This window comes from Rhinolophus sinicus, linkage group LG10 (genome assembly GCF_036562045.2).
Source record: "Rhinolophus sinicus isolate RSC01 linkage group LG10, ASM3656204v1, whole genome shotgun sequence".
NCBI classification, from domain to species: domain Eukaryota; kingdom Metazoa; phylum Chordata; class Mammalia; order Chiroptera; family Rhinolophidae; genus Rhinolophus; species Rhinolophus sinicus.
The window spans coordinates 72,941,894-72,964,097 of NC_133759.1; the positions used below are offsets into that span (position 1 = coordinate 72,941,894).

General features: G+C 44.2%; 1 protein-coding gene across 15 annotated transcripts in view; it reads left to right on the forward strand.

The window, feature by feature from the left end:
* Positions 1–22,204, forward strand: part of TRRAP (transformation/transcription domain associated protein) — a 123,374-nt gene that overhangs the window by 93,747 nt on the left and 7,423 nt on the right. For 9 of the 15 annotated variants that reach the window (XM_074313445.1, XM_074313444.1, XM_074313443.1 and 6 more), the window contains 11 exons: positions 3,517–3,745; positions 4,347–4,612; positions 5,170–5,270; positions 9,015–9,216; positions 10,397–10,561; positions 12,023–12,113; positions 13,407–13,606; positions 14,373–14,634; positions 15,895–16,120; positions 17,587–17,804; positions 19,145–19,329. In XM_074313445.1, the coding sequence (XP_074169546.1) occupies positions 3,517–3,745; positions 4,347–4,612; positions 5,170–5,270; positions 9,015–9,216; positions 10,397–10,561; positions 12,023–12,113; positions 13,407–13,606; positions 14,373–14,634; positions 15,895–16,120; positions 17,587–17,804; positions 19,145–19,329 (2,145 nt within the window). The remainder of the gene's footprint in view (positions 1–3,516; positions 3,746–4,346; positions 4,613–5,169; positions 5,271–9,014; positions 9,217–10,396; positions 10,562–12,022; positions 12,114–13,406; positions 13,607–14,372; positions 14,635–15,894; positions 16,121–17,586; positions 17,805–19,144; positions 19,330–22,204) is intronic. The other 6 variants (XM_074313449.1, XM_074313457.1, XM_074313456.1 and 3 more) reach the window with 3 other exon arrangements.

Genomic DNA, 22,204 nt, shown 5'->3' on the forward strand with positions numbered 1-22,204 from the left:
AGAAGCTCTACTTTTTCATAAAAGCCACACCTACAGTGGGGAAAATTGTCAAAATCAACTTTTAGAGCTCTGGAAATTAAACACAGACTTGCAACAATCCAGGGAGCATTAGGAAAAACAGCTGTGTTTTAGTAAGAATAGCAAGATTTGTCGCGTTTAATGGTCTTATTCCCATTCCGGCTCTCCTCAGCTCTGCAAGTAGCCTTGAAAACCAATAGTTTCCAATCCTAGGAGCTGTGAAAAGCCAGCAGCCTAATAACAGCCACCAGTGGAGGGTAGAACAGATTTAGAGACTCCAACAAAAACCCAGCCCCAGAGAACTGGCACTATTTGACCAGCATTGCAGCTCCCTAGAAAAGCCCTATGCACAGAGTTTGTCACTATTTGACCTGACTCAGAACCCTCTTAGTAAGGAAAGCCATATCCAGGGGCATTTGTCATAAACAGTCAGTGGCAATTGTTTAACATCACAGCTGTCTGATGTAGCAGTACCAGCTAGGGGCACAAAAGAGACTGGCCAAGTAAGGGGAAGACTAGGGAATGAAATGTCCATAGAGGATTTTGAAAAGCTCTAACATATTTCTGGGAATCTAGAAGGCCATATACATCTTGTGCACATGATCAGGAAAAACTTGAGATGATCCTAAGCTTTCACCACTGGCTGACCTTGAGGTAGTATAGAAATGGGAAGTGAAGGCTAAGGGAGAATTGAAAATTGCCTGGCTGAGTGTTGAAGGCATGCTACAACAGGCACACAGAACCCCTTGGTAAAGGGAGTCTCATTGTTTCAGGTCTTTAAGGATATCTCTGTTTAATCATTAGCTGACCACTAAGCTAACGAGCAGAGACTCGAGTGGTTGCATTCTACAAATAATATAGACTTTATAGAATTAGTCTGAGAAGAAAATCATTAAACAGAAACATCCTAAACAAAAAGAGGAGAGGAGGGATCTGATTTCCAGAGTTGCCACATTAAGTATCTGAAATGTTCAATTTTCAACAATTATGAGACATGAAAAAAAATAGGAAAATATGGTCCATATGTAGGGGGAAAAGAGCAGTCAATAGAGACTGTCCCTGAGGAAGCCCAGTTGTTAGAATTAGTATTTGTAAACTTTAAATTAGCTATGGTAAATATGTTCGAAGAACTAAAAGAAATCATGTAAAGAATTTAAGGAAAGTATAAGAATGATGTCTCACCAAATAGAGGACATCAATAAAAAGATAGAAACTTTAAAGAAAGGAATAGAATTTAGAAGTGTAATACTTGAAAATAAAAATTCACTAGAGAGGCTCAATTGCAGATTCAAGCAAGTACAAGGTGAAGTCAATGTACTTGAAGATAGGTCAGTTGACATTATCTAGTCTGAGGAACAAAGGAAAACAAGGAACAAAAATGAAACAGAGCCTCAGAACCTGTGGGACATCATCAAGTGTACCACATACTTGTAATGGAAATCCAAGAAGGAGTAAGGTGAGAAAAGGGGAGCAGAAGGAATATTTGGAGAAATAATGACTGATAACTACCCAAATTGGATGAAATTAAGAAATCAATTCCATCTAAAATCGGTTCAAAAATAATAAAATACTTAGGAATAAATTTAACTTTTGTACTTCAAAGTACAATACCAAGAAAGTAAAAATACAGCCTACAGAATGGGAGAACATATTTGCAAATCTAATAAGGGAATTTTATCCAGAATGGATAAAGAACTGTAAGTCAACAATAAAAGACAATCCAATTTTAAAATGGGCAAAAGGTTTGAATAAATATTTCTCCAGAGAAGATACATGAATGACCTGTAAGCATATGAAAAGACGCTCAACATTGTTAGTCATTAGGGAAATGCAAATCAAAACCACAATGAGATACCACTTCACACCACTAACATAGCTAGACTAAAAAAGACAATAAGTGTTGGTGAGGATGTGGAGAAATTGGAGCCTTCTTGCATGCTGGTGGGAATGTAAAATAGTTCTGCCTCTTCGGAAACAGAGTGACAGTTCCTCAAAATATTAAACATGGAATTACCATATGATTCAGCAGTTTCCTAGGTATAAATCAAAGAGAAATTAAAACATGTTTATACAAAAACATACAGAAATGTTCATAACAGTGATACTCAGGATAGCCCAAATGTGCGAACACCCAAAATGACCATCAACTGATGAATGAATAAGTTAAATGTGGTACATCCATGCAATGGAGTATTATTCAGCAATAAAAAGGAAGGAAGTATCGATACATGTTAACAGCTTAGGTAAACCTTGAATATATGCTAAGTGAAGAAGCCAGACACAGGTAGCCACATATTGTATGATTCCATTTATATGAAATGTCCAGAATAGGCAAATCCGTAGAGACAGAAAGCAGATTAATGGGTGTCACCTTCTGGAGGAGAGAATGGAGAGTGGCTACCAATGGATCCAGGGCCTCTTTTGGGAATGATGTAAACGTTCTGTGATTAGATAGTGGTGATGGTTATACAACTCGGATTATACTTAAAACTACTGAATTGTATATTTTAAAAGGCAATTTCAGTGATGTTTTAAGTATATATCAGTAAATCTGTTATAAAACAAACATCTCATTGTTCTATTTTCAGTAAGCTTTTGGTCAGAGGGAGGATTAGATAAAGGTTTAAAAAATCTAAATGTAATGAGCTAGAAATATAGATGGAAAGCATAAATTCTTGTAGGCAATTTTAAAAATTAAGACCAAACAATAAGATACTGAGTACTGACCTAGCTGCTGTGTTTGGGAGATGTAAAAAAATTTAAAACAGATTCTGCCTCAAAGGAGCATCCACCTGGAGGGAGATGACATATCCATAAAAAGCAAAATTTAAAATAAGAGGGAGACTGTGATTCAATGCCATGCAGATAGGACAGAAAATAAACACAAGCCTTTAGAAAAGAGAGAAATCCCTTTGCAGGGGGGTGGAACTTGACCAGTAGAATTTGTATAGGTTCAGAGTTGTTGCCTGGGCGTTCCCGATAAGGAGGTGGCACTGAAAGTTTAGAGTTAGCAACACACCTGGGGTTTAAACGGTAGTGAACTAGACAGACTCATAAGGGACATGATTGAAAATGTATATACCAGCCTGAAGACATCATCAGAACCATGTTTTAAGATGACTGATGGCTGTGGGATTTTAAATGTTGATTGAAGGAAAGCTTGAAGGACTAGACTGGTCACTTCTTAGACATTGGTAGACAAACAGCCAACCATAGTTGGAAAAGAGAATTGTTTTGGGGGCTACACCATTCTCCCCATCTCCTATCTCACACAGAGCTGGGGTTTTAAAACTGGAAGGATCAGGAGAGTAGTGTTGGAGGTGAAGAGTAAGTTAAATGTGGAATGTAAGGTATCTGTAAGTTAGAGGGCTTCATTTCATAATCAAATTGTGAGATCTTGGTGATAAATCAGATTCCTGATTGACTCTGTGGTTTATTTTCTCATTTGATCTTTGATACAATGCTTACCATGGAATCTCCTATGCCGGTCCCATTCAGGCAGCCCAACAAATCATTGAACTTCAGGAAGCTGCGCAAATCAATGCAGGCTTACAGCCGACCAACCTGGGGAGGAACAACAGCCTGCATGACATGAAGACGGTGGTGAAGACCTGGAGGAACAGGCTGCCCATCGTGTCTGACGACTTGTCCCACTGGAGCAGCGTCTTCATGTGGCGGCAGCATCATTACCAGGGTAAACCTACCTGGTCCGGCATGCATTCATCATGTAATTTTCCAGACACCCCACTGTTCTGGTTTCATGTCTTATTTTTCTTTTATTATTTTATTTTACCAGATTTTCTGTTTTGGGCGGGTATGGTAGATGATGGTGGTATGAAGAGGGTAAAGATGAAGGTGGTGAAAGACGGGAAGAATTTCCCGCACCTGTTACATTTTCCAGCTAGAACAGAAATGCTGCTGGACACTGCCTGTTGCAGCAGTGGCTCCAGCCACTGTGATCGGTGCTCTAGGTTGTGGCGCTCTTTGCTTTGAAGTCCCCCCAAGGGAGAGCTGCTCTCACTCAGATGGCAATGTGAACCCTCTCCAGTTTTCTGGTCCCCTCGGCACATCCTAAACCTGCCAGGCATGTGTGTGTTTAGAGCAGCCTTTGTGACTCAGCCAAGATGGTGGCAGTCAGCTCGATAGGTAGTGCGTTTTGTGTCTTACTTTTGATATAAAATACAAGGAAAAGTGATGAGGGATTATCATGGAGCTTCCATTTTCGTAAGTCACGTGTGTGTGTGTTTTTCATTTTTTATTTAAGCCTTATTGTGGAACACTTTGAAAATGTTGGGCATGGACTGATAAGTCATTTCTTTGGTCTCTAGCTATTGTAACTGCGTATGAAAATAGTTCTCAGCATGATCCAAGTTCAAATAACGCTATGCTTGGAGTTCACGCATCAGCTTCAGCAATCATCCAATATGGAAAAATTGCCCGAAAACAAGGACTGGTCAATGTGGCTCTGGATATATTAAGTCGTATTCATACTATTCCAACCGTTCCTATTGTGGATTGCTTCCAGAAGATTCGACAGCAAGTCAAATGCTACCTCCAGCTGGCAGGAGTCATGGGGAAAAACGAGTGTATGCAGGTAGAGTGCCAAGGGGACCTGGGGCCTGCCCCTGTGCCGAGGAGGTCTGGTAAAGAATGATGGGCATGTCCACGTGGAAACTCCTGGTTCAGATAATAGGGAAAAAGGGTTAGAACGTTCTACAAACATATCCTTATTAGTGGGAAACAGTCCTTTCTAACCAAGAAAGGGAAAGGAAACCACTTGAGTATTTGAATTAATTGCATTTTGTCTGCTCCGTTCTACCATGCACTTGGTTTAATGTATTTAAGGAAAAAACAAGCTGCAGAAGTATGAGGGTAGCAGTGTTCAGAGGAATATTAATAAAAACAATGAAACTGATTAGACATACAAAGCTTTGGAGAAAAATAATAAGTAACACAAGGTGTCTAGAAGTGAATTTCGCGTTTAGTGGTTCAGTTCAAATACTACTTGTCAGTCAAGAGATACGGTAGGCAAATCTGTTGTCAATTTGAAGTACACTTGTCAATGACCTTCAGAATGTATTGTCTAGATAAATATTTTAATGAAGTTATTGTCTAGAAATTTCAAGACCTTTTTTTCTACTCTTTAAACAGGGCCTTGAAGTTATAGAATCTACAAACTTAAAATACTTCACAAAAGAGATGACAGCTGAATTTTATGCACTGAAAGGAATGTTCTTGGCTCAGATCAACAAGTATGTATGTTATATAGGAGCAGAATAGGAGAAAAACTCATCAGGTTATTTAAATAGTTATTTATAACTTGAAGCTCGTGTGAAGATCAAGCTGGAAATTGGTGTGATTTAGTAATAGTTGTCAGGTGTGATATTTCAGGTATTTGACCTCTGCACAGATAGTAACTTGCTGACTGATAAGCCAGTTTGATGTATAGCACTTTCTTTTTAAAAAGGAGTTGCTTGAACACAGAACTGCTGAATGACATGGATTCATTTCCCCACTTCTCAGCATGCAGTTTGGAAACAGAGTTGATCTCTTTTATGGAGATGCTTCTTATTTTAGAGCAGGGGGTCAGTCCACTGTGGCCTGTAGGCCACAACCAGCCAGCATCTGGTTTTTGTGAATTATGCACTGGAACTCACGCACACCATTGATGTGACTGTGGCTGCTCACGCTCCAGCCAGAGTCGAGGAATTGTGACAGAAATTGTATGGCCTGCAAAGCCTAAGCCATTTATGAATTGGCCCATTACAGAAGAAGGTTGCTGTAACCTCTTGTAGAGAAATGAACATCAAATGAAATTTTATAAAAAGTATACAAATGAGACGCACTTATAAGATGCTGCCTCTTGCCATATATAGAGGTTTAAAGCTCACTTTTCAATTTTCAGTATCTAGGAGTTGCATTTTTGGCTTATTTTAAAACAAAGAAGTGATTTTTGTCAAGATACAAGTGTTTTATCCTTTTTTTTTTTTAAAGTTTTAAATTCACATGACAAAATACGCCATTTTAAAATGTACAATTCAGTGGGTTTTAGTGTATTCACACTGTTGTACAACCATCACTACTATCTAATTCTAGAACATTTCTATCATCCCCAAAAAAAACCACATACCTATTAATAGTCACTTCCTCTTTTTCCCTTTGTCCCCTGACAACCATTCCTAATCTTTTTGTGTCTATGATTTGCCTATTCTGAACATTTTGTATAAATAGAATCATATACAACGTGGCCTTTGAGTCTGGCTCCTTTCACTTAGTATAATGTTTTCAAGGTTTGTCCATGTAGTAGCATGTCTCAGTGCTTTCTTCCTTTTCATATTCCGTTGTATATTCATACATTTATTCATTCAACAACTGATGGACATTTGGGTTGTTTCCACTTTTTGGCTATTACGAATAATGCTGGTGTAAATATTCATGTCCAGGGTTCTGTGTGAGCATATTTTCAGTTTTCTTGGAGTGGAATTGCTAGGTTATGTGGTACTTTTTTATCTTTGAGAAACTGCCAGTTTTCCACAGTAGCTGTACCATTTTATTAGGTTGGTGCAAAAGTAATTACAGTTTAAAAGATTAAAAATAATTGCAAAAACCGCAATTACTTTTGCACCAACCTAATACATTCCCACTGGCATTGTTTGTGATTTCTAGTTTCTCCACATCCTTGTCAGCACTTGTTAGTTTCCATTTTTCTGATTATAGCCATTCTAGTGAGTGAAGTGGTATCTCATTGTGGTTTTGATTTGCATTTTCTTAATGACTAATGATGTTGAGCATCTTTTAGGTGCTTCTGTGCCATTTATATATCTTTTCTATAGAAATATCTATTCAGTTATTTTGCCTGTGTTTAAATTGGGTGATTTGACTTGTTACTGTTGAGGTCTAAGTCTTTTATGTCTGGATATAATTTTCTTTCAGATACATCATTTGCAAATATTTTCTCACATTCTGTAGGCTCTCTTTCCACTTTCTTGATAGTGGCCGTAATGCATAGAGTTTATCATTTTGATGAAGTGCAGTTTGGTTTTTCCTTTGTTGCGTGTATTTTTGGTTTTGTGTCTGAGACACCACTGCCTAACCCAAGGTCATGGGATTTACTCCTGTGGTTTCTTGTAAGAGTTTTACAGGTTTAGCTCTTACGTTTACGTCTTTAATCCATTTTGAGTTAATTTTTTTACGTGGCATGAGGGCAGTGGTCTAAAATTTATTCTTTTGCATGTGTATATCCTGTTGTCCCAGCACCATTTGTTGAAAAGACTTTATTCCATTAATGTGTATTACACTGGTACCACACTGTCTTGGTTACTACTGCTTTGCAGTAGGTTTTGAAATCGGGAAGTGTTCTCTAACTTTGTTCTTCTTTTTCAAGATTGTTTTAGCTTTTTGGGTCCTTAACATTTCCATATGAATTTTAGGTTATTTCTGGGGGAAAAAAAAAAAAGGATGTTGGAAATGTGATAGGAATTGCACCGAATCTGTACGTTAATTTGAGGAGCATTGTCACTGCAGCCGTACTAAGTCTTCAGTGTGTGAACACAGGGTGCATTTATTTAGGTCAATGTTTTATAATTTTCAGTGTACAAGTCTTACATTTCTTATGTTAATTTTATTCTTTTTGATGTTATTATAAATTGTTTCCTTAATTTTGTTTTCAGATTTTTCCATTGCTAAACATAGAAATACACCTGAATTTTATATATTGATCTTACATTTTTTATCTTTGCTGAATTTATTTGTTGTAATAGTTCTTTTGTAAATTCTTTAGGTAGGGCCTTCTGCATGGAAGATCATATAATCTGCCAATAGAGATAGCTTTGCATTTCCCTTTTTAATCTGGATGTGTTTTTTTCCCCCTTGCCTAGTTAGTTGCTCTGGCTAAGAATTCCAGCACTAAGTTTAAGTAGAAGTTGTGAAAATGGGCATCCTTATCTTGTTTCTGATCTTAGAGGAAAACCTTTCACTCTTTCATCATTGAGTATGATGTTAGCTGTGGACTTTTCATATATGATCTTCATTATGTTGGGATAGTTTCCTTCTGTTCCTAGTTTGTTGAGTGTTTTATCATGAAAAGGTGTTGGATTTCATCAGGTTCTTTTTCTTCATCAACTGAGATGATTATGTTGATCTCCTTCATTCTGTTAGTGGGGTGTATTATATGGATTGAATTTTGTGTGTTGAGCCACAGCTTGCCTTGCTGGGGTAAATCCCACTTGGTCACTGTGTATAACCTTAAATATGCTGCCGAATTTGGTTTGCTGGTCTTTTGTTGAGGATGTTGCATTTGTATCCATAAGGAATAAGGGTCAATAGTTCTCTTATGATGTCTTCTACATTGTTGGTGTGACACGAACGTAGTGCAAACACTGGAGAACAGTTTGTCAGTTTCTCAAAAACTTAAACGTAGAATTATCATATGCCCCAGCAATTCCACTCCTAGGTATATACCCAAAAGAATTGAAATGCTCATGCAGGTACTTGTTCACGAATGTTCCCAGCAGCTCTGTTCACAGTAGCCAGAGTGTCAAAACAATTCAAATGAATGGATAAACAAAATGTGGCATACATATATATATATATGATGAAATAATATTCAGTCATAAAAAGGAATAAAGTACTCACATATGGTACAGCGTGGATGAACCTCAAACACTATGCTAAGTGAAAAGCCAGAGACACACAAAAGTCACATAATGTATGATGCCATTAATATGAAATATGCAGAATAGGTAAATCTGTGGAGACAAAGCAGACTGGTGGTCAGCAGGGGCCAGCGATTGTGGGTAATGGAGAATGACTGCTTAATGGCTTGGGGTTTTCTTTTGGGACCATGCACATGTTTTGGAACTGCACAGAGGTGATAGCTGTACATTTAAATGTACTAAATGACACTGAATTGTTCACTTTAAAATGGTTATCTTTATGTTGTGTGAGGTTCACCTGGAAAAAAGCCAAATTTATGTTTTGGTTTTATGTCCTCACAGGTCTGAAGAAGCAAACAAAGCCTTTTCGGCAGCTGTGCAAATGCATGACGTGCTGGTGAAAGCGTGGGCCATGTGGGGCGATTACCTGGAAAACATCTTTGTGAAGGAGCGGCAGCTGCATCTTGGCGTGTCTGCCATTACCTGTTACTTGCATGCGTGCCGGCATCAGAATGAGAGCAAATCAAGAAAATACTTAGCCAAGGTGAGGCTAAAAGAGTTAACTTCGACCAAAGATCATGTGATAGCCTTCAAGTTTGGATGAAAATCCACAATTTCTGAATCCATGCTGGGTGTGAGGCTCATTTCATGCCTTAACTCTGAATTCTCATCACTCTTCAAAGTATCTTCCACAATTCCATTTTAAAGCTGAGAAAACTGAGGCCTGGACATATTCAGTCCCAGGACTTTTCAGCAGCAAAACCGAGCCTGGAGTCTGGGTCTTAGGACTTGAGTCCAGTATTCTCTGTGGGATCTTACACTGGACAGAAGTTCCTGCAGACTGGGAGGGGTCTGCAAGGAGGACTTCGCTGCTAGATACCATTAGATTCTGTCCCTGACCTGCAGGGACAGTGCACACATCACAGAGCTGGTCAGCTCTAGTCGCAGGTCACATTGAGTCACGTGGTTTCTGCACACACTGCAGGGCGAGATCACGGCTACTGGTGCTCTCATCCCATGTTGCCCCATTACAGCACAGGGCGTGCCCAACAAGGATCGCTTCAAGTTGAGATTCCTTCAGTATTTCTCCTTCTCGTCCCGGCCAAGAAATATACATACAACCCAGAATTAATTCTTGCAGAAAACTTAAGAATTCTTAAGTTACTCTGCTTTTCTGTTTTGTCCATTAAAGGTTGGGATTCTTTTAGAATTCCTTGATGTGATATCAAAATTTGGACTGTGTATCAGCAGATAGTGGTTATAGCCGACTATAGAAATACACCAACTACTGCAACACAAAGAAACTACGTGATTCCAAATTTGCTTACTTCTAGATGTCATTGTTTCAGACATCCAGGGACAGGAGGCTTCTAACGTGGCCTCCCTGAGGGTAGGGTAGTATCGTTCTGGGGTTTTTAGCAAAAGTCCATTGTTTTGGTGCAATCATGAATGAATTAGCAGGCTGGCAGGCCCTTGCATCTGCCTATTGCTTCTAGGGTCACCGGCCACCGCTGACCAGCTGATTAGATCTGTTAGTATTTGGCATTAAAACTAAATCTGGATATATAAAAACTTCATTCAAATATCTATAAGATTTGCCCGTTAGGTAAATATGTTCCCCGCTGCCAGTACAGCTACTCTGCGTGGTATTTTAGTGTGGGGAAAAAGTCATTCAAGGGCCTCAGGATTTTCATTCAACTCTAGAATTTTTCCTTCTGTCTTAGGTGCTGTGGCTTTTGAGTTTTGATGATGACAAAAATACTTTGGCAGATGCTGTCGACAAGTACTGCATCGGCGTGCCACCCATCCAGTGGCTGGCCTGGATCCCACAGCTGCTCACCTGCCTGGTTGGTTCTGAAGGAAAGCTGCTTTTGAACCTTATTAGCCAGGTGGGAGTAACCAGATGCCTTTGTTCACAAAAAAGAAACTATGTCTTCATTACACATTCTTTTCTTCCAGAAAGAAAATGTGCATGCTCAGAGTATTTAAAAGAAAGAGATGGGAACATGTACACATTTAGGTTTCACTTGATAGAAAGCAATTAGAAGTTACTGAAGAATATCTCAGGGTTGAAGTGAAATCATCTGCTGTAGCATTACAGTGTGGAAATGGTCATTTCTTTGCTTGAGCATGTTGCCACGTAAGATGCAAGTAAAATAAACATTGTCTTAACATGTAAGATTGCTAGTGAGTACTCAGAGTTAGTTGCAGTGAAATGTGTATCTGGTTGATATTTTACAGCTGCTTTCCTTTTGTGTGTTGGGAGCTCTCCGAGCTTCCCTTCAGAATAAAAGTCACCTGTGAGTGGTGGTTGTTGCCCTTTGTACAGTTGTTCGGCTGCAGCTGTGTGTTGTGTGCACTGGGGTGGGGTTAGGGGATTGGACAGGTAGCTTTCATGACCATTATTTGAGACTGGTTCCAGAACGTTGGGGTTAGAGGAAGGACCAAAAGAGTAGAAATTTGGAGATACACTTCAGTCTGGGATACAGCACCTTTGACTGCGTTTCCCTTATTAAATTATAGTCACGTAATTTTTCATGGATGAAGAGCATTGGCAGCAGCTCTTAGGAACGTGCTGCTCATCATTCTGTGGTTTACTTTGCTTTTTACGTGCGGTGCATCATCTGCCTTGTACCCAGACATGGTTTTATTTTTTCCTTTGAGAGGAGGTAGCTATGTTTCTGGATACAGGTATTTTGCTTGGGGACAGATTATACATCTGTCGGGATGTATATTCAGTCTCTGTATTGTCCTTCATAGAACCTCTCTTAGTGTACGTTAGCCAGCCACCCTGTGGCAGAGCTAGATAATACATGCTCAGCCCTTTGGCAGGAGCCATGGGACCCCAGTTTGGTAAAACTGGTTTTTCTTACCGTAAGCCTCCTTGCTGCCATTATGCAGAGTGAAGCTGTTCACTAATGAGCCTACTGTCAGTTAGCGGGAGTTGTCTCACAATTCCCAGTAACGGTGCCAAATACAAAGACTGACATATGTCAGCTTGTGCTTTCCTGTTGTTTGCCTGAGTGCGATCCAGGCACTCGTGCACTTCGCTTTCCTGAGATTTACCGACTCAAATGAAAATCTGGTTTCTGTGTCATTCACAGTCTCCATGGAGAACTGCAGTGCACTGTGTTGATCTTTCTCGGCTCTTTTAAAGCTACGCTAGACGTTTTACCTGCTCTTTAATCTGCCTCGCGTATCTGAGCAGTGGCGCATGCAGTGTTTGCTTCCTTGCTCCAAGTGCAGACCAGCCACCCATTTCTGATTGACATCAGTTAGTTCGATACCAACTGTCTTCATCCAGAAGCACAGTGGGAGCAGTGCTCTCATTACTCCATGTCTCTGAGCAGGTTGGACGAGTGTACCCCCAGGCTGTCTACTTCCCCATCCGGACCCTGTACCTGACCCTGAAAATAGAGCAGCGGGAACGCTACAAGAGCGGTAAGTGTGGGCAGGGCCAGCTGGCCAGGCCACAGAGCGCTTGTTTCATGGGGGCGTCCCACACTCACTGCTGTGGACAAACTCCTGCCCACAGCTGGCTCCTAGCACATGGGCCGGCCTTTCCTTTAGCCAGTGAGAGGGCACTTTGGGGCCAGAAGGCAAAGCCTGATCTCAGTGAAGTTTCTGGTTCTCCTATGCCGTAACGTCATTGGGTGTCCATTTACCTGAGCGATTGATTTGATCCTTCAGTAGAAATCATACATGAAATTTTTAGCTATGGATAATTACAAAGTTGAACTTGCCTCGTTAGTTATAAATACATCCTGGTAAGCAGTGTCAGTTACTATGTTTATGTTATTTAGGTTACAAGGAATGTCTTCAGCTATCAGAAGAATCAGCATAGAAATCAATCTTACTAGATGTAAAAATTTACTCAAAATATACGATTTGTAATCGATTTTGAGTAGTCCCAGTGTGCAGAGAAGAAGTAGCTTATTTGATGGTTTTAGTTACCCACTAAGTAGGGTACTTTTTAAACAATTAAAGGACCATTTACTTCATGATGTTTTTAATACCCAGACATTCATGCTGCAAGGCCAGCGTCTTTCTAAGAAGGTGACTCTGCTGGACTGCGGGAACGCCACCTGCCCGTGAGCTGGGCGGGGTAGGAGACAGCGCAGCACAGTTCAGCTCTAACCTTCTGCGTCACAATTTGGTCATTTCAAAATGAAGAATTTTATTCTAAGTTAGCTGAAGCTAGGAAAGTGGGGGTCGGGTTTTACAACATATTCCTCATATATCAAGTGACTATTTTTTCCAAAATATTTTACACATGTGGTTTGGCTTTTCCAGATGAAAAAAATGTAGACTTGCTTGTTAACTACTTTTAGATTCTCTGGGCTATAGTACAAGGAATGTATTATATCACACTTTTTCTGAACATTTAAAAAATGTTCACACGTAGAGTCAAGTTAAACAGGGGGAGTACCCTGAACCTTGTGCAGCCTCTTGTAGGTTCCCCAGCGAGCGTGCTGCCACATGTGCTTTCTTGTCACCGTGTACACTTTTTCCTGAACCGCGTGAAGCCAGCTTGTAGACACTGTCTGTGCCCGAGTCCCTCCGCGCACGTCTCCTTAGAACCGGGGATTCTCTCATAGTCCCTGCGGCAGCGGCCTCGTGGTGTGTGCACACCGGCAGGAACCAGCGTTCCTGTGCCCCGTGGGTCCTCTAGAGCCCCGAGCTCTGCATCGGTCAGTTGTGCGCTGACACTGGCGTTGTGTGTGTTGCTCTCAGATTCTGGACAGCAGCAGCCAAGTTCAGTGGGTAACCAGTCCCATTCTGCATCAGATCCAGGGCCCATACGAGCAACCGCACCCATGTGGCGTTGCAGCCGAATCATGCACATGCAGAGGGAGCTCCACCCCACCCTCCTGTCTTCCCTGGAAGGCATCGTCGACCAGATGGTCTGGTTCAGAGAAAACTGGCACGAAGAGGTATTTGGCTCTGGGCTCAGGAGTGTGTGGTTCTGTATGCTTTTGTGGCTGTGTGATCTTTAGTTAGCTGCCTGGTCATCTTGGATATTTGTTGTTGAGTTGAGTGATGGAGCTGGCAAACAGTTAATATGACACACGGGTGCGGCCTTAAATATTTGGAACGGAAGCCTTCAAAAGAAGATGAAATTGAGAAAACCATGCCTGCCCTTAAAATGCTCACTTTTGCTCACTCGTCTGAGTGAACCACTCTGGTACCACCAGCTGACCGGGCAGCACGGGCGTGAGTGGGAGTGGTAGCGTGGGTAGCAGACCGGCATTTAATCCTAGACGTGGGAGTTAGTGCTCCAGTGACCAGCCAGGCCACCCCCTTAAAGTGTTTCTATAAGCTGGTGATGACGTAATCAGCCTTTGTCATCCAAATAATGACCTGGCTGGCCACGAGGCCCCCTGCTGTTGCTGTGTTCTTTTGTCTGCGCACACGTGCGGCAGTAACATGGAGGCCCCTGGAAATCAGGCTTTCCCTTCGTTAATCAACAGACGGGTATGAGTAGGACCAAAAGGGGGGGGGACTGGGTTTTTTGTTTTTTATGTTCAGGATACTTACTCCTTATTATTAAAAACGCAGCTCCCAGTGTGGGACACACACTGATTTTACACTGTGTACAGTGGCCCTGGTGGTGGGCAAGTGCTGGACACATACTGTGGGGTTGGTTAGTTGCTTGAATCAAGCTTCCTTTTGTGAATTGTTTGGTCTCCTGTTCGCTAGGTTCTCCGGCAGCTCCAACAGGGCCTGGCGAAATGCTACTCTGTTGCATTTGAGAAAAGCGGAGCAGTGTCGGATGCCAAAATTACCCCCCACACTCTGAATTTCGTCAAGAAGTTGGTGAGCACGTTCGGGGTGGGCCTGGAGAACGTGTCCAACGTCTCAACCATGTTCTCCAGCGCGGCCTCCGAGTCTCTGGCCAGGCGGGCACAGGCCACTGCCCAGGACCCCGTCTTCCAGAAGCTGAAGGGCCAGTTCACAACCGGTGAGTCTGACTTTGTTCATCCTGCACTCGAGGAGGCTCCACTCGCTGTTTGTCCTCAGTCTTTAACATGTGAGGGAATTGTAGTCACTGCTTTTCGTACCACTGTCCTGGGCGAGCTGGTTGTACTGTTCAGACCCAGCGCCCAGGGAAGCCAGGACCCTCCCCAGCCGGGACGACGTGCTCTCTGCAGTGCAGGGCAAGGTGTGGAGCCAGAGCGCCGGGTTCCCCCTCGGGGGATAGAAGCAGGATGGTTGCAGGGAACCTTCTGCTCCCTGCTCCCTCCCTCCACTTGGTTTTTGTAGGAAGAGGCAACAGAGTAATAAGATAAGTTAGTGAGATTCAAAGGTGCGGGGCTTGGGGTGACAAGTGAAGTTCAAACTTGTAATGTATTCAGGTGGCAGAATGTAGGGACACTGTATTTGTATTACTCGTTCCCGGTTCAGTTTCATGCATTTTCCTGGACCCATAGGGGCACGAATCCTGGCACCACCACGCTCTGCGTGGTCTGAGGTGAGTGGGCCAGTCTCCCTTCGCCTGAGCTCATCTCTCTTAGCTGGATGGAGATCCTCGCCCTCCCAGCGCACAGCAGTCACCTGTCGCCCGGCGTCCGTCCCCGCCCCTCTGCCCCCCCCACCCCCCACTGACCTGCCCGTTCCCCTGGCAGAGGGGCCTGTGTAGCCTGTCTTCTGCCAGGAGCACCAGGGCCTGGACTCGAGCCTGAGTGACGTCTGCAGGCTTTTGTGTCTTGAGTGTCAGCCCGTGGGTGATTGTCATGAGAACAAGATTTGTCTGGTAAAATTTCCCAGAGCTAATAGAAACATTGCAGCTTAATTACTACTTTTTGATTTGTTTCGAAAACATTCTTTCTTCACTGATATGTTAGAGCATAGAATAAATGGTTCACATTTTTAGGTAAAGTATCTTTTAAAGACTTGTATCAGAGATACAGCATCGGGACCTTTATGTAGGGGCCTCTTGGGGGCCCTGTGGCCTTTCTATAGGGGACGTTTGAGGGTGGGGGTGAGGTTCTGTGTTGGCAGTCTGTCCCGGACACTGGGAGAGCTGGCTGACACCAGGGCTTCGCTTGCTGTCTGGGCCTCATCTTCACTTTACCGAGCAAGAGGGATTCCGGGGCTTGGCGCCAGGCTAGATGTAAAGCACTGCTGTGTGAGGCTGGGAGGTGCTTGTGCAGTGATTTTGGGGTGGATTAGAAACAGCCCAGAAGACTAAAAATGTTTTTAATCTTATTTTATTTTGAAGATTTTGACTTCAGTGTTCCAGGATCCATGAAGCTTCATAATCTTATTTCCAAATTGAAAAAGTGGATCAAAATCCTGGAGGCCAAAACCAAGCAGCTTCCCAAATTCTTCCTCATAGAAGAAAAGTGCCGTTTTTTGAGCAATTTCTCAGCACAGACCGCGGAAGTAGAAATCCCGGGGGAGTTTCTGATGCCGAAGCCGACACATTATTATATCAAGATTGCCCGGTGAGTGCTCCTGGCCTGGTGTGGCCACTGACACGTCCGCAGCAGACAGAGCGCGTGACAGGCCTGCAGGGCAGACCCCGTGCAGCGTTTCAGAGAACATGAGATTGTTCCAGGGTTTGGGTGATCAAGCCCCTGAAAGAGCCTGGTCTAACTGATGGGTTAAGTGTCCTGTTTAAGTCAAGTTTGTGTTTGCTTCTGAAAGAACCTTTTCTGAATCACCACAGAACTTGACAAAATAAAGTTTCCTGGTCTTCTGTAAATTCTTAAAGCGTATTCAAAACAGGATCGGACAGTTGTAAAATTTAGTAGAGTATGTAGCATCTTCTTTGACATGGAAAGAGTGCTGTGAAGAAGCTTCCCTTGACAGATAGGTGTTTGTTTTATTTCTAAATCAGACGCAGGGCTCTGCTCCTTATGTCCGGAATTTGGTTTCCCTTTCCTCCAAACCTGACTCTGGCCCTGGCCAGCCCTCCTCCTCCCTGACTTCCAGCAGTGGCCGAGGCCCATGGTGAGGAGGGTGAGGGCAGGGGTGTGCCAGGCCCCACGCCCGCTCCTCGGGGCGCCTGTGAGTGCCAGACGGGACTGTCCTGCTCCCGACGGCCAGGCCTGGGCCCTCCCAGCTCTCTGCTGTGCTCAGGGCCAGGCTGGCGGCCCTTTGGTAGCTCCTGAAGCAGGACCCCTGGCATGATTCTTTGAAACGCCAGCTTCGTCTTTTTTGCCTTTTGTTTTCCCTCTGCCGAGGTTTCTTGTCGTTTTTTTTTAAAGATTTTATTGGGGAAGGGGAACAGAACTTTATTGGGAAACATTGTGTACTTCCAGGCCTTTTTTCCAAGTCAAGTTGTTGTCTTTTTCAATCTTAGTTGTGGAGGGTGCCGTTCAGCTTCAAGTTGTTGTCCTTTCAGTCTTAGTTGTGGAGGGTGCAGCTCAGCTCCAGGTCCAGTTGCTGTTGTTAGTTGCAGGGGGCACAGCCCACCATCCCTTGTGGGAGTCGAACGGGCAACCTTGTGGTTGAGAGGACGCGCTCCAACCAACTGAGCCATCCGGGAGCTCAGCGGCAGCTCAGCTCAAGGTGCCGTGTTCAATCTTAGTTGCAGGGGGCGCTGCCCACCATCCCTTGCGGGACTCGAGGAATCGAACTGGCAGCCTTGTGGTTGAGAGCTCACTGGCCCATGTGGGAATGGAACCGGCAGCCTTGGGAGTTAGGAGCATGGAGCCCTAACCACCTGAGCCACCAGGCTGGCCCGAGGTTTCTTGTCTTGTTTTGTGATATCATTTCACTGTTTATACCTTGTCAGAATGAGATGGGGTCTGACTTAATTAACAAATAATGGCTGTAACTACACAGTCTGTTTTTCCCATGACAATTCTGACTACTGCTTTTGGAAAGCTCCATTTTCTCCTCAAAGAAAACGATTGGAAATCAAGGCTCGGGGAGTTAGTGTTTCATGGTTTGCTTGTTTCGGTAGGTTTATGCCCAGGGTAGAGATTGTCCAGAAGCACAACACCGCGGCCAGGAGACTGTACATCCGCGGGCACAACGGCAAGATCTACCCGTACCTCGTCATGAACGACGCCTGCCTGACGGAGTCGCGGAGGGAGGAGCGCGTGCTGCAGCTGCTCCGCCTGCTGAACCCCTGCTTAGAGAAGAGGAAGGAAACGACAAAGAGGCACTTGTTTTTCACAGGTAGGAGAGCTGTGCGTGGGCCTGGGGGCACACAGGACACCTCAGCCTCTGCGGGAGTTCTGTGCAGCATGTGTCAGCAGTGGGGGGCACTGAGTGGCACAGGCAGGGAAGGCCTTGAGAGGAGGGACAGGTCCCCCGACAGAGCCCTGCTCCTGCAGGAAGCCTTTTTGGCCTTGAGGCTCCTCGCTGCACGACGGGTTCCCTGAGGCGTATTTTGGGGGAGGAGGCGCCGTGCCTGTGCACTCGGCATGTTCACTCCCCCAGGAGTCCGCCACGCTCTGGGGCACCTGGGCTGAACGAGGGCTGTTTGTGGGCCTGCTCCCCGCCCACTGCGTGTTGAGTGTGGCCTCCAGGACCCACCCTGCAGTGTGCGCACTGCCCGGGCTCGGCTTCAGGGACTGAAATGCAGGACTCGGGCAAGTCGAGGGGCTCTGAAGGCCGGAAATCTTGGGCAGGTGGCAACCAGCCGTATCTGAGTGAGGTTTTCCGTTAACACCTGTCGTGGGTGATTCACGAGTAGCCCGTTTCTGTCTGTAATGGGCATAGATGAGATGCCTGTAATCCCACGCAGAGAAGAAAACCTCCGTTAAAACATTTTAGCTTTTAATCTCTGAGGTTTGGAGCCCGTTGCAAGGCTAATTATCTAGTTGCATATGGAACTTTCTTCTGGTAGCTAAGGTGTAATTCAACCCATTTTGACCAAAAATCTCTTACCCTTAAGTTCAGTGTCCCCCACATGTGAAGTAGATGAAAAAACAAGTCTATAGGAAGCTGTATGCTTGTTAACTTGGATGTCCCATGACCTATAGTGCCGACCCCCCATGGCAGCCCAGATGTGTGCCCTGGAGGCCCTTTGGCGTTTCTCTGTAGATTGAAGATGTGACTGCACGCCTGTAGCTATGGTCCAACTGACGTTAGACCGAATTAATGCCGTTTGTCAGAAGTTAGTGTCTGTGTGCCCCACGCCGACACTCAGCCCACGGGTGGGCGCCCCTGGTGGCCTAGAGACGGTGGGGGGCGGCACAGGGTCACAGCTGCGTGCGCTCAGCAGCTCAGCAGCGCCTGTGCGCTTGTCAGTCTCTTTGTTTTTTGTTTTATAAGACTGCCTCCTAGATGCTTTCTGTTCACCAGTGTCTTAAACATGGGGTGATGGCAGCTCAGGCTTAGTGCCCTGAGCTGCATCAGCACGCACTATGTGACCAGCATCCTTCCAGCTTACCCCACGCACACTTCCTCCACTCACGCCACACCCAGCCTATGCTGCCAGGGTGTCCCTGAAGGTGAGCGATGCTGACCCTGGTCGCTGGCTCTCAGCTGCCCCCTCTCCCCTCTCTCCTCAGTTCCACGCGTTGTGGCAGTGTCCCCGCAGATGCGCCTTGTGGAAGACAACCCGTCTTCTCTGTCCCTCGTGGAGATCTACAAGCAGCGCTGCGCCAAGAAGGGCATCGAGCACGACAACCCCATCTCCCGGTACTACGACCGACTGGCCACCGTGCAGGCTCGCGGGACCCAAGCCAGCCACCAGGTACCGACTCTGGTGCTGCCCGAGGCCTCAGATGTGGCTGCTTTCTGTGGTGGTGCTTCCATGTCAGGTGTGCTGAGAAAAGTTGTGTGTGTGTGTGTGTGTGTGTGTTTGGGGCAAGGGGTGCTGAGAGCTTCCTGGTTTGGACTTGTGCGATGGTAGAAGTGAGGTGGCCACGGGCTTTAGTGAAGTGACGTTTGCTACAGACTGTTTATTGTAACAGGACAAAGGGCTAAGTTTTCATCCTTGGAGAGTTTCTAATCCTTTACCTGCACTTCACAAACAGCTCAGAAGCTAGAATTTTAAAACTAACTTTATGGCAAACTCACTGGCAGCCAAACCTGGCCTGCGTGATGTGAGGCTGTTTATCCACTTCATGTTCATGTTCCTCTGGTTTGCTGCGGGGGCATTAGGGCATGTACAGTCTCTGTACTGTGTGTTCGCTCCAAAGCACAGAAAGTGGCGAACCCGGAAACTTGCCAGTCCCAGCTGTCTTGGTTGCCTGGGGTGGGAGCACGGTGCCACCTCAGACACCCATCGGGCGGACTGTGTTCCCCCGGCCCTGGGTGGAGGGCAGGGCGGGTGTGGGCCCCCATGAGATGGGTTGTCTGGGTTTGGGTGCTTCCCCAGGGGCAGCTGTTTTGGCCTCCCCTCCTCCCCTCCTGGAGACCACTGTGGTCCTGCCCGTGCTTCCTGAGAGAGCCTCACGGGTTCTAGGAAGACACCACAGCTGGAAGCCGTGACCTTGACTCCACTCTCCCAGGGACTCACTTTGGTTAGTCTGGGGCCTGGAGGACTTGCTTTTGTTTAGGAAGATGGAGCCCACAGGTTGCTCATCTCCTCCGCCATGGCAGTGCTCAGAGTGCAGGCAGGCGGTCCAGGCCACGCAAAGTGAAGGGACATCCCTCTGTTTTGATTGGCCTCTGTGGACAGCCTGTCACCTCCCTTGGGAATTGGTGTCAAGGCTTCATTGGAGCACAGGTCACTCTGTGGACCGTGGACCATGGGCAGTTTTGAGGTGTTTGTGGGAGATGAATGGATTGTATTCTTTTTTTTTTTTAATAGATAACTAATATACCTGTTAAGCCACTTCTCACATATGAATGTTGAAGATACCTTTTTATTTATTTATTTTTTTATTGGGGAATATTGGGGAACAATGTTTTTTTCCCAGGACTCATTAGCTCCAAGTCAAGTCGTCTTCAGTGTAGTTGTGGAGGCTCAGCTCACTGGCCCATGTGGGAATCGAACCGGTGACCATTGGTGTTATGAGCAATGCACTCTAACCACTGAGCCAACCGGCCGCCCCTGGGTTGTATTTTTAAGGTTACATTTACCTTTGACAGTGTGGAAGCCACTGACCTCTATTTGCAAATACATGCCCACATCAGGATTTCCCTGTTGTTTTATAAACAGCATGTGTAACTGATGAAGCTGATGGTTGGTCCAGCTTAGAAACAGTGCTGGGGTCCTACTGGACCAGCTAGAAATGTGACAACACAAAATGATCCTAGGTTTATGCCCACCTCCTCTTACTGTTTGTATCCTAGTTGGTTGCATTAACTCTGCTTCTTTATCTTCTGCCTTTTTATAACTTTTATTGAGATATAATTCACATGCCATAAAATTCTTTAAAATGTACAATTCAGTGTTTTCATTATAATTACAGAATTGTACAATCATTATCTATCTTTAAGACATTTCATCACCCCAAAAAGAAACCTCATACCCATTACTAGTCATGCCCTATTATTCCTTTCTATGCCCAGCCCCTGACAACCACAAACGTTTCTGTCTCTGTAAATTGGCCTATTCTGGACGTATCATATGAATAGAATCATACACTGTGTGTTCTTTCGTGGCTGGCTTCTGTCACTTGGCATAATGTTTTCAAGGTTCTTCCATTGTGTAGTATGAATAAATAGTTTGTTTCTTTTTATTGCTGAATAGTATTCCATTTTATGAATAGATTATGTTTAAATTATTCATCAGTTGATGGACTTCTGGGTTGTTTATACTTTTTGAGTATTGTGACTAGTGCTGTGTGAACATTCATGGACAAGTTTTTGTGTGGACATATGTCTTCATTTCTCTTAGATACATACCTAGGAGTAGAATTGCTGGGTTATGTGGTAACTTTTACATCTTGATAACATTTTGGTAAATTGCCAAACTGTTTCCCAAAATGACCACAATGTATTAGAGTTCTAATTTCTCTACATTCTTGTCAATACTTATTATTGTCTGTCTTTTTGATTATGGCTGTTCCTGTGGGTGTGAAGTGCTAGCTCACTTTGTAGAAAACTAGTGATATCGAGTATCTTTTCATGTGCTAGTTGGATATTTGCATATTTTCTTTGGAGAAAAGTCTATAAAGCCCTTTGCTCATTTTTAAATTGGGTGATTTGTCCTTTTATTGTTGATTCTAAGCATGCTTTATATGTTCTGCATATAAGTGACTTATTACAAGTAACTTAATTTTCTTCCCTGTGTATTGGCTGTGTTTTCCTGATTCTTTGCATGGCATAATTTTTTTGTTGACAACTGGACATTTCAAATAATGTGGCAACTGTAGAAATCAGATCCTTCCCCTCAAGGTTTGTCGTTGCTGTTTGTTTAGTGACTTTCCTGGACTAATTCTGTAAAGTCTGGGTTTTGTCATGTGCAGCCATTGAAGTCTGCACAGTTGGCTCAGCAGTCAGCTGAGAGTTTGATAGCGATTTTCTTAAATGCCTTGACCCAATAAATCTTACACCTTTTCTGAGGGCCTCTGTGTGTATGCGTGTGTGTGTGTGTGTGTGCATGTATGTGATGGGTGTGTGTGTATGTGTGTGTGCATGTATGTGATGGGTGTATGTGCATGTGTGTGTGCATGTAT